At 38.9% G+C, this 12,239-nt stretch overlaps 1 protein-coding gene across 1 annotated transcript; it reads right to left on the bottom strand.

Annotated features, from left to right (window-relative positions):
* Nucleotides 1-774: 774 nt before the first annotated feature.
* LOC125272012 (gastrula zinc finger protein XlCGF57.1-like) lies at nucleotides 775-8,587 on the bottom strand. Its single transcript, XM_048196570.1, has 3 exons — nucleotides 8,363-8,587; nucleotides 1,905-3,053; nucleotides 775-857 (listed from the first exon to the last, which is right to left on the bottom strand). The coding sequence occupies exons 1-3, from the start codon at nucleotides 8,556-8,558 to the stop codon at nucleotides 775-777; spliced, it is 1,428 nt and encodes a 475-aa protein (XP_048052527.1). The 5' UTR covers nucleotides 8,559-8,587.
* Between the last annotated feature and the right edge of the window lie 3,652 nt (nucleotides 8,588-12,239).

Raw genomic sequence — 12,239 nt, 5'->3', positions numbered from 1 at the left:
AGAACCTGTGTCTGGACCTGACTACAACGTAGCCCAGGAGACAATGGGCCTACAGATCCAGTTCCGGCTGCATCTATAATTCAGATTTTTAATCCCCGTATCCGCTTACATATATTTATATATAATCTATTTTTAATCTCTATAATAAAAATGTATAATTCAGATTTTGATCTCCATATCCATTTACATATATATATATCTTCCAAGGGGTTTTTTCCCTCCTAGGACTTTTTTCCCAGTGTTAGCACGCTGGGTTTTTCTCCTAGGGGGTTTTTTCCACCCCTGGGAGTCAGCCGACATTGGCTTAATGTAGCACCATCTTGTATATGTTACATATTACCACGCTTGTTTGGACAGCTTATTTCTAACCACTTCCCTTTTTTCTGTGCTTCTAATATGTAAAGCTGCTTTGAAACAATTACCAATTGTAAAAGCGCTATATAAATAAATTTGACTTGACTTGACTTGACTTACAAATCTTGACATTGAAGGTGGAAAAACTGAAGAATAAGCTGGATTGCATTTGTTAATTAAGTACTGTAACACAGTTTGTATGTACGGGAAGGAGGAGGTGGGAACCTGCAAATGTTTAAACAAAACTTTATTCAAAAATAAACAAAGAACAAAACGAAAGTAATGCCGATAGACCCTCACGGACGTCTGCCGGCCACACAAACATAACCAAACATAAAATAAAGTCCAGGCCTGGTCCTCTCTCGTCCTTCACTGTCATCGCTCCTCCTTTTATGCTTCCGGAGCTCCTCCGTGACAGACTCAAGACCGGTGCGACTCGCAGGTGAAGAACGTTAACACTCGCTCACCGGCCTCGCTTCGTTCCCTCACAGCTTTTGCCCTTCCTGCTCGTCACAAGAACTGTTAAAGCACTGTTAAAGTCTCAGATACTCCAAGACTTTTACTCAAGATGTATTAGAATTGGTGACTTGAAACTTGTAATGGAATAATTTGTGCTGTAAGGTATCTGTACTTTTACTCAAGTATGGTTTTCAGGTACTCGTTACACCTCTGCTCTTTCCACAGTGACTTCTAAAAGAGTTTTTCTTTTGAGTGAATTTTCATGTGGACCTTAAGGTTATCTTTAAATCTGAAACTCTTTCCACACATGTAAAAGGCCTCTCTCCAGTGTGAATATTCATGTGTCCCCTAAGGCTTTTTCATTTATTTAATGGCTAAATGGTTATATTTGTATATTTGATTGTGTTTATTGATATGCCATACTTTATTTTGCTGTAGCCTACAGACAAAGTTAATACACTAAAAAAGTCCAGTTATGGATGACAAGAACAAACAAATGTCAAGTATTTCAACTTTGAATCTCTAGTCTTCAGTTTCTGGCCTCCTAGTGATGTGAAATAAGAGCAGGAGTTAACTCGGTGATTATTTTGACTTTATTTTGTATTTTATCTGTGCGTCTTGGACGCGGCATCCATCAAAAATAGGCTGGGATGCTTCTGAAATGCACCACGGCACGGCTGGTTTAAACTAGACTAGAGTAAAGCCGTATCGGCTTTAGTAGCCGCATGCAGTGTAAACGAGGCTTAAGGCTTTTCTCCAGTGTGAACACTCATGTGTACTATAAGGTTTCCTTTATGACTGAAACTCTTTCCACACTGTTGGCAGGTATAAGGCTTTTCTCCAGTGTGAATTCTCATGTGGTCTGTAAGGTTTCCTTTCTTACTGAAACTCTTTCCACACTGTTGGCAGGTATGAGGCTTTTCTCCAGTGTGAGTTCTCATGTGGACTTTAAGGTTTCCTTTAAATGTGAAACTCTTTCCACACTGTTGGCAGGTATGAGGCTTTTCTCCAGTGTGAGTTCTCATGTGGTCTATAAGGTGTCGTTTTTGACTGAAACTCTTTCCACACTGTTGGCAGGTGAATAAGGCTCTCTCCAGTGTGAACTCTCATGTGTTCCCTAAGGCGTTGTTTGCGTGTGAAGCCATTCCCACACAGAGTGCAGGTGTAAGGCTTTTCTCCAGTGTGAGTGCTTATGTGGCCCTTAAGGTTACCTTTAAATCTGAAACTATTTCCAGACTGATCACATGTGAATGGCTTCTCTCCAGCGTGAATATTCATGTGGTAATAAAGGCTCACTTTATGTGTGAAACTCTTTCCACACTGAACACATTTAAAAGGTTTCTCTCCAGTGTGAACTCTCATGTGTTCCCTAAGGCGTTGTTCCCGTGTGAAACCATTCCCGCACAGACTGCAGGTGTAAGGCTTTTCTCCAGTGTGAGTGCTTATGTGAGCTATAAGTCCTTCCTTTCGAATGAAACTCTTTCCACACTGTTGGCAGGTATGAGGCTTTTCTCCAGTGTGAATTCTCATGTGGGCTGTAAGATGTCCTTTTTGAATGAAACTCTTTCCACACTCTTGACAGGTGAAAGGTTTCTCTCCAGTGTGAATTCTCATGTGGATTTCAAGTTTTCCTTTTCCACTGAAACTTTTTCCACACTCTTGACAGATGTGAGGCTTTTCTCCAGTGTGGTTACTCATGTGGACTGTAAGGCCTTCTTTTCGACTGAAACTCTGTCCACACTTTTGACAGGTGTAAGCTTTCTCTCCAGTGTGAATTGTCATGTGGGCTGTAAGGTTTTTTTTGTCACTGAATCCCTTTCCACACTGTTGGCAGGTTAAAGGTTTCTCTCCAGTGTGAACTCTCATGTGGACTGTAAGGCTTCCCTTTTGACTGAAACTCTGTCCACATTTTTTGCAGGTGTGAGGCTTTTCTCCAGTATGAATTCTCATGTGTTCCCTGAGGCTTTGTTCCCGTGTGAAGCCATTCCCACACAGAGTGCAGGTATGAGGCTTTTCTCCAGTGTGATCTCTCATGTGGACTTGAAGCTTTCTATGTCGATCAAAACTCTTTCCACACTGTTGGCAGGTGAAATTACTTTTAGTTCCAGTCTTTTGAGCTCCTTTTTGTGAGGAACACTTTTTAGCCTGTGTTGATTTTTCTCCAGTCATGAAATTATAATGTTTTTTCTCTTCTTCTTTTTCATTAAGTTCAAAACTCACCTCTTTCAGTGCCATTAGGTCTAGAGCAAAAATAGACATAAAACAATTCAGACATTTAATACATCAAAATCAACAACATGTATGATCTATACCCTATCCAATCTTATGGATCAGGGATGGGCAGCTTTGGTACTGGAGGACCACTGTTTTGCAGAGTTAAGTTTCATCCCTAATCAAATACACCTGCCTGTAATTTTCAAGCATTCCTGAAGACTTGAGGCTGATTTATACTTCTGCATCATGTGTATGCCGTAGGCCGTGAGTGCCACACGTAGCTTACAATGTAGCCTGACGTGCACCTCTTCGAAAATGTTATGCATCTATTCTATGCGGACCACAAGCGCTATGATTGGTTTGCTGGTTTGCGGTTACCAAGGCTGCTTCTCTGCCGCCTCTATTTGTAAGCTTCTCTGACAATGTACATGACAAGCTGCTTCTTCTTTGGCTTCAGGGGCGCCGTTGGCACGGGGGACAGGGGGGTCAGGACCCCCACAGTTTTGAAAAGACAGAAATCGACCCCCGCACTTTTGATAAGGGCTGCTTCAATTAGTCACACTATATCATCTTTTAGCTTAGGATATTTTCTTTCAAATGAGACCATTTTCACGTTTCTGTGAGCTTCCGTTCGTAAATAATCAGCTGTTTTGTCGCGGATGTGAACAGGAAATGCGCTCTCGAACGGAGAAATACATGATCTCCAAACCATCGATCAAAGCGTGCTAACATTTTAGGACAGGTTGATGGTATATAAATCATGCCCGAACATTAGCGTTTGTCAATCAAGCCAAACCGTCCATTCAGAAACCGAGAAATTTGACACTTTAAGGTAAGGAGGCTGATCTCCTGTTGACGCGCGAGCTGGCTTGACTTAAGTTTTCGTGAGGATTTATAGTTTGTGGACTGTTTTGATTTCGGTAATTACATCTTGAAAGGCAAAGCATTGATGACATCTATAAAAGAGATATCTGAAATAGAAACGAAAGTGATATTGCCTCATCCAGTGGAGGATCAGGGATGGAGCTAAACTCTGCAGAATAGTGTCCCTCCAGGACCAGAGTTGCCCATCCCATCTATAGACCTTATACTCAATACACCAGTGGTTTTCAAACCTGGTCCAAAGGGACCCACCACTGCACATTTTGTATGTATGCTTTATTTTTCACATCTGGTTAAGATCACCAGCCTGTTAGAAGAGAGCTGACATTGATGGAAGGAATTTGCAAACTAAGGTGAGAACCAGACACAATATAAACCTAAATATACTTGAATTAATTAAATTAATTGAAAAGTGTTTTACTATTCAATAAGTACTAGAAGATATTTGTTGTTGTAATGATGTCAGACATAGCACAAACAATAGTAGTAGCCATTCTGTACTCCGGCATGGTTAGCGACCTTACTATAACCGTACTGCGCTCAAGCCTAATCCAACCGTGACTTTTCAAGCGGGCCAGGGCCCGGTACAGAAAGATCACACTAGTGACGTTAGACGGAAAGAATGAATGCTTATGAGATGTGTTTTCCTCAGCATAAAACTTACATTTTATGGTTATACTCTTACCTGTAAATGTTATAAAATCATGCAAATGTGCATTTTCTGACAACAGGCTCCATTAAACTTCACAGACTGCAGTGAACAAATACCAGTATGAACATGTACATCAAACAGACGGAGCGCATTTGAATAGAAATGAAACACTTGACAACCTGTTTCTGGAGATCTGCCAGAGATTGTATATTATAGGGAGATGAGAGGATCTGCATCTCTTACCATTGGAGAAAGCGTAACGCTAACTTAATCACGTGCGGCACCTCTCAGCGTATCATGTAATGGCAGTGACGTCAGTCGCAACATTCCCTAGTTTGGCTTCTCTTAAAAAAAAAACATTTTTATCAAGCTAAAATCTACAAATAATTCCCAACAAAGGAATTGTTTAGTGTAAAACATGCTGAAGATCAGCAAACAGGCTGTGGATTAATTAAATGATTAGCTATTTCCCCATAAAAGCTGTTTAATCAGCATAATGAAGCCTCTCATCCATTGACTTCCATTCAAAAAACAGCCTCTGGTCTCATTCCCTGTGTACTGCCAGGGGTACCGTTAGCGGTTACAATTTTTTGGCTAAAGGTTGCAGGCTTGCCTTCCAGTGGCTTTGGATCTACATTTCCTGCAGAGTTCAACCCTGATCAAACACACCTGAAGCAGTGAACTAAGATCTTCAGGGGCAGGTGTGTTCGATCAGGGTTGGATCTGAACTCTGCATCTATGGAGACTGATGGATATTTCAAATAAATCTACAAAGTGTCCTGTTGAGGTACTCCAGGGCTGCGCTCAAGTTCAGATTTTTATGCCCTTCCCTTGCTAACTTCCCTCCATCTTAAGGACATCATTGTTTACACTGAACCAACACTGGCAGAATCTGTCTAGCTACTTTATATGTACCTCTCTAAGCACTTGATTGCTTGGAATATGCAACAGAGCTGATTTGTAGATGCACTTATAGTAAGTAAGTTATTGGCAGATCTGAGGGACCTATAGGAGCTGAGTTCAAATAAATAAGATCAGAGATATAGGATGGTGCTTGTCCATTAAGAACTTTAAAAACAATCAGCAACATTTTAAATTGAATTCTGAAAAGGACAGGAAGCCAGTGAAGAGAAGCTAAAATTGGAGTGATATGATCTTGTTTTTTTGCACTAGTTAACAGTCTAGCTGCTGCTGTATCTGGACCATCTGCAAACGTGACAATGAAGATTGAGGAAGACCAAGGTACAGCGAATTACAATAGTCCAGCCATGATGTGATGAATGCATGAATTACTTTCTCCAAATCTTGAAAGGAAAGTGTTGATTTAAGTTGATAGAAGCTGTTTTTAACAACTGAGCTAATTTGTTTTTCAAGACAAAGCTCAGAGTCAAAGATAACACCAACATTTTTTGCATGTGACGTAATATATGGAGTAAGATTGTCTAAGTAATTGGCTTTAGAACAGTGTTTCTCAACTCCAGTCCTCGGGACCCACTGCTCTGCACATTTTGTATGTATCCCTTATTTAACACACCTGATTTAGATCATCAGCTCATTAGGAGAGTCTGCATGAACTGAATTGAGTGTGTCATATAAGAGAGACATACAAAATGTGCAGAGCAGTGGGTCCCGAGGACTGGAGTTGAGAACCACTGCTTTAGAATTTCTGTTTTTGGAGGGTCCAAAAATAATCACCTCAGTTTTCTCATTGTTAAGCTGGAGGAAATTATTTACCATCCAGCATTTAATATCCTCAAGACAGTCCATGAGAGGCTGCAGAGAATCTCTAGTTTTCAATGGAAGGTACAACTGAGAATCATCAGCATATAAATTAAAATAAATTTTGTATTTTCTAATTATGTTGCCAAGAAGAAGCATGTACAAATTAAAGAGTGATGGCACCAATGTTTTCTTATGTTCCAGAAAACACTGTATCTATAAAAGGACCATTTTAAAGGCTAGAATCTGTCTGGCTACTTTAAATGTACCTCTCTGAGCTCTTTGCTCGGATTGCTTGGAATCTGCTATGGAGCTGATTTATAGATGCACTTATGTTCCAGAAAATACTGTGACTATAAAACGATTATTTTAAAGGCTTGACTATGTGCCACACTTACTGCTGCCAGCTGGTGGCACGATAACCATGAACAACAATTGATCACCTCCCATGACCAAACATACAACCTCAACATGAAATGTGATTTATACAAATCCCTTTCCAGCTACATACATATGTGGTTTGAAATCCTATTTAAAAAAATTATTTCTGATTGCTCTGATCAGATTTTGCGTGGTTTTTGACTTTCTCACGCCACGTCAAACAAACGTCACTAAAGTCACTGCAGAAACAAGGTTGTGTTGTTGCAAAGCGCTGGACGAGCAGAAAATAGAGACATATTTTGAAACCAGCGGAGACGACAGCATGGAATAAAGCCGGAACAAAAAATTATATATGATTGCACCAAATTAGCTTATCTTTGTGAAATGGCAAAGCTCTTAACATCAGTCAATCAAGCATTCTATAATATCATGATAATCAAGCATTATTTAATAATAGAACTTAACTAACGAGAACTAAAACTTGGTAACCATGAACGCATATTTGTCATTTTAACTAAGCAGAGCTGGTGGTGGTGCTTAAGAAATTGTTTGTCATTCAGTGTTTCTGTAAAAAAAATAGATAATGGTAATTATTATTAAAAGAAGATAATACTACTAATTCTACCACTAATGACAACACACTAAAGATTGATGAGCTGCTTGGTTCATGAATATTAATCACGTTGTAAGAGTTGCGATCATCTTGTCATTAATTGACAAGATTATATTAAATTAGAATTAAAGAAAACTAGAAATGATAAGTGTCTGTGAATCATTAAAAAATCCCAGGGTTTAGTTTTAGCCTACAAGAACAAATAGCAAAATAAACAACAGAACATGAGGGTTCATTATCATCACGCTCCTGCTGTACTTCTGTGAACAAAAAAAAAAAGATATAACATTAGGCTATATAAAAATATAACAGCTTATGTCTAGGCGCAAAATTTATTTATAATTAACATATTAACAAAAAGGGGAAAAATGTGACAATAGACTAGGCCATATGAGTTTCGGTTAATTTCTGAGAAGTTCACAGAAAGGAAACCGAGACGGCAGAAAATTCTTTGTTTATTGTATGAGAGATACATTTGGAATAATAACCCTTTTAGAGATAATATTGTCATCTGGAAAAGATATGTGGATGATTTTTTTTTTTTTTTTTTTTTTTTGCATTTTCAACCAAATATATAAAAAGTTATAGTAGTATGTGTATAATAAAAGTATTTAAATAATATAGTTTAGCCTCCAAATCGTGAATATGGAAACAGTTGGGTTTGTGCCAAATTATAGGTTATAACGCCGGTTTCTGTTTCAGTTTAGCGTTAAATGAATTCGTTTTGGCTAAAAGTTTAGATATTATTTTTTTCATAAATAAAATAGTAGTGGTGCCCCCCAAATATACCCGTGCGACTTATGACTGGTTTTGTGGTGAAGGATCACATTTAATGGAAACACTGAATTTTAAAGTGATGTAGTTACACATTACTACATTTAGTCACTATCGTAATGAGTTAATAATCCTTACTTACAAGTAGCCAAACCCTAACTCTAGCTCTACAGTAAGTGCACTTGAAGAAGTGAATGAACCGACTGAGTGAATTAAGATACTTCTCTGTAAAATTACACTTCTGTATATTCTCTATTTCTGTAGAGCTGGACATTTTAGTAATGATCAAATTCAGCTGTGAGAATAAAACCAACCTGTTTGTTCCTCAGTATCTTCATGTTTCACACTGAATGTTTCTTCAATCTTTATTTCTTCAAACTCCTCTTTATTAAATTCAATCTTCATGTCTTCAGTCTCCGCTTTAATAATCACCATCTTTATGTCTTCAGTCTCTTCCTCTTTAATATACTCAATCTTTATGTCTTCAGTCTCATCTTTAATAAACGCCATCTTTATGAAGAGAGTAATTAGAGTTTAGAATTAGAATTAGAGTTAATGGCCTAGGCCTACTGAACCGGTTAGACAAAAAAATCTCTAAAAACTAACACTGCAAATAAACTTCATATTTAGGCATGTATGAATGATGAAAACATGATTAGTTTGTTAGTGTTTGTTGTTCTCATTCATGTTCACTGTTTGAGCAGCACGAGTCGTGATTCACTGAATCATTTCTCAAAGTGTTTGATTCAATTGACTCGGAGTTGAAAAGTTCAGTTTTTCAAACATTACTCGCCAGAAATAAAGAATCACAATGTTACATTAGATAGTAAATAAACTCATTTCACATCGCTTGTTTAAAACAAAACACACAACTATAAGTCAATGAACTGTTTCTGTCGATTAAAACAGCTTAAATTCATAAAACAAACCTTTCTTCAGCAGAATCACAGCAGATGCAGGATCGCGGCTCGGTCTTATGACGTCATGTCGTCACTCCAAAATAAAAGTCCTGTTCACACGCTGCATTGTCTACAATCACAGACGTGCATTAAAGGTCAAAGTATATATATATATATATATATATATATATATATATATATATATATATATATATATATATATATATGAACAATTTGAAGTTAATTTGAGTCTAAAAATGGGTATAAAATGTGTAAAAAGTTATCTTGCAAGTCTTTAAAGGGGACCTATTATGCAAAATTCATAACTATACCTGTTCTATCTCCATGCAGTATATATTCTGTTTCATTATAGAGAATATGAATCAGACGTCATTTATCCGCCATATTGACAAGATGACTAGCCTACTCCATTAAAAAAGACAAACTAATCGTTTAAAATCATAAGGTTCCCCTACAAATAAAGCTTATCTGTCAGTTTGACTGAACTGTTGGATGATTCATTGTAAACTACTTAGTAATAATTATACCATAATTAAACACAGGAATAAATACCATAATTAAACACAGGAATACATTGTATGTGGAATTTGAAACTCCATCATCTAGAGCAATATCTGAAACTCCCTGTATCATTAACTTCTAAATGATCCTGAGATTTTTTTATGAATGTTGCCCAAGTAGCAGTTTATAGCATTGGGAGATAGAAAAACAGGCTCTGAATGTCCTGGATTTTTGAGGGGAGATGCCTGTTGCATTGTTCAGGGACAGGTGTGAATGGTCTTGAATACGAACCTGTAAGTACTCTGGGGGGATGCATGTGTTCCTTTAGTATGATAAGTAGAGAGATAATAGGGGGTCATTCTTCAATTAGGGTGGCAAATGAGAGGCAGAAATTGTAAAAATTCTTGTTTGTTTTCTTTTAATAAAATGTACTGCTATGCATTTAAAATTAGTTTAATATGCTATATCCATTAAAATTGAAGCTTAATAATATTTTGATTTTTAAATAATTTTAATCAAACACTGGTGAAACAACCTCTTATGTCTGTGGTGTTACCAATATTTGAAGTCAAATTTTGGTTTGTTCTAAAATGAGGAGGGATATGCAACTTTAGGTAATAATTAATTAATAAATAAATTACTTTAAGGACTCAGTTTCATCGATTATTTAAATTTCATTTTTAAAATAAATGTTTAATTGTTCATCTTGGCCTCTATTTTTGCCAAAGAAGAATTGTTTCTTTTTTTAAAAAAATTGGATATAGCCTACATCAAAAAAGGCAGGAAAAATGGTCTGTGCAACCTTTATAGTCTTTATTCTAAAAGATTAAAACCACCTTACAGTCTAAAACATTAAATTATAAGATTAAATGGCTTTGTAGGAAAGAAATTTCAGATACATTTTGAAGTAACACCACAGACGTATATAACACCACAGACTTTACACTGCATAAAAGGTTTAACAATTAAAGTCTGTTGAGCAAAATAATGAATTTTATCATAAGAAGGATTACAAGAAGTATCTACTCTGATAAAAGAATATTTAGAGAAAAACTGTACTAAAATATATATAATTAAAACAACCTGCAACTTGTTTTTCACTCCTTAAAGGGACAGTTGAACCAAAAATGCAAATTCTGTCATCATACTCCCCCTCACATTGTTCCAAACCTGTATAAATTTCTTTGTTCTGCTGAACACAAAGGAAGATATTTGGATGAATGTTTGTAACCCAGCAGATCTCACCCCCCATTGACTAGTAGTGAAAAAATATGGCAGTCAATGGGGGGCAAGATCTGTTTGGTTACAAACATTCTTCCAAATATCTTCCTTTGTGTACAACAGAACAAAGAAATTTGGTAACACTTCAGGAAACACATACAGTTAGTTATAAAGTCGTTGTTAAATTTAGGTATTGGGTAGGATTAAGAATGTAGAATATGGTCATGCAAAATAAGGCATTCATATGTGTGTCACAGAACCCTTGTTTCCCTGGACTTCATTTCCCAAGATCCTCCTGTTCTCCACACCTGCACTCACTTCCCTCGTCATCTCCTCATCTTCACTCATCACCTGCACCTGGACTTGATCATCTGCACTCCCTTTATAATGCACTCACTCCCTTCACTCCTCGTCCGTTCTCTGTTGTGTTAAGGTTATGTTTGGTGTTTCCTTGCCTTTGTTTGATTAAAGCTCTATGTTATTGTGGAAATCCGTATCTGCCTCATCTCTACACCACCATACCGTAACAGAAGAACGGACCAAAGAACGACTGGATTTCCACAAAAAAAAAAGATGGAGACTTTCCCTGGCTTCCTGGCTCGTGCTCCTCCTATGCCTCTCATCCATCTGTCGGCCGGCGATCGCCTCATCGGGCTCCTGCAGGTTGGTCGTTCGCTGGAGAGGTATGTGGAGGAGTTCGTTGAGCTCGCTTATGTGTCTGACTGGCCTGAAGCAGTTTTGATCTCCCTGTTTCTGGATGGACTAGATGATGACACCATCCGTTTTAGTGAACCCGATTATCGTTTCTCCTTAAGCGAAACCATAAATTCCATTTTGTGGTTAAATGATTCCAAATTTATCGTTGATTGGGTTCAGGATGGGTGTCTGTCTCTAGTCCATCCAGAGACACGGTTGGCCGGGCCAGTCAGTCAACCTCCGGCTTCCTCCGCATACCCCTCCAGCGAACTCCCTGCCTGCCCCATGCTGGACCCACATTCCTCTACTGGGCCCAGTAAGCGGAGGAGGAGGAAGAAAGCGGCTCCAGTCTCTCCAGAGCCCGCTCCAGTATCTCCAGAGCCCGCTCCAGTATCTCCAGAGCCCGCTCCAGTATCTCCAGAGCCCGCTCCAGTCTCTCCAGAGCCCGCTCCAGTCCCACAGAGCCAGCTCCAGTGCCTGTGGGGATTTTAATTGTATTTGAGGGGATGAACGAGCCCGCTCCAGCCCTTTCCGAGCCTGCAGCTCCAACCCTGTGCGAGCCACCAAGTGAGGTGGCCTGGCTTATAGACTTTTGGACAGAGCCAAGTTCTCCAGTCTCCGCCGAGCCAAGTTCTCCAGTCTCCGCCGAGCCAAGTTCTCCAGTCTCCGCCGAGCCAAGTTCTCCAGTCCCCGCCGAGCCAAGTTCTCCAGTCTCCGCCGAGCCAAGTTCTCCAGTCTCCGCCGAGCCAAGTTCTCCAGTCTCCGCCGAGCCAAGTTCTCCAGTCCCCGCCGAGCCAAGTTCTCCAGTCTCCGCCGAGCCAAGTTCTCCAGTCTCCGCCGAGCCAAGTTCTCC

This window comes from Megalobrama amblycephala, linkage group LG1, assembly GCF_018812025.1.
Source record: "Megalobrama amblycephala isolate DHTTF-2021 linkage group LG1, ASM1881202v1, whole genome shotgun sequence".
NCBI lineage: Eukaryota > Metazoa > Chordata > Actinopteri > Cypriniformes > Xenocyprididae > Megalobrama > Megalobrama amblycephala.
This window is presented reverse-complemented; position numbering and strand designations above follow the sequence as displayed.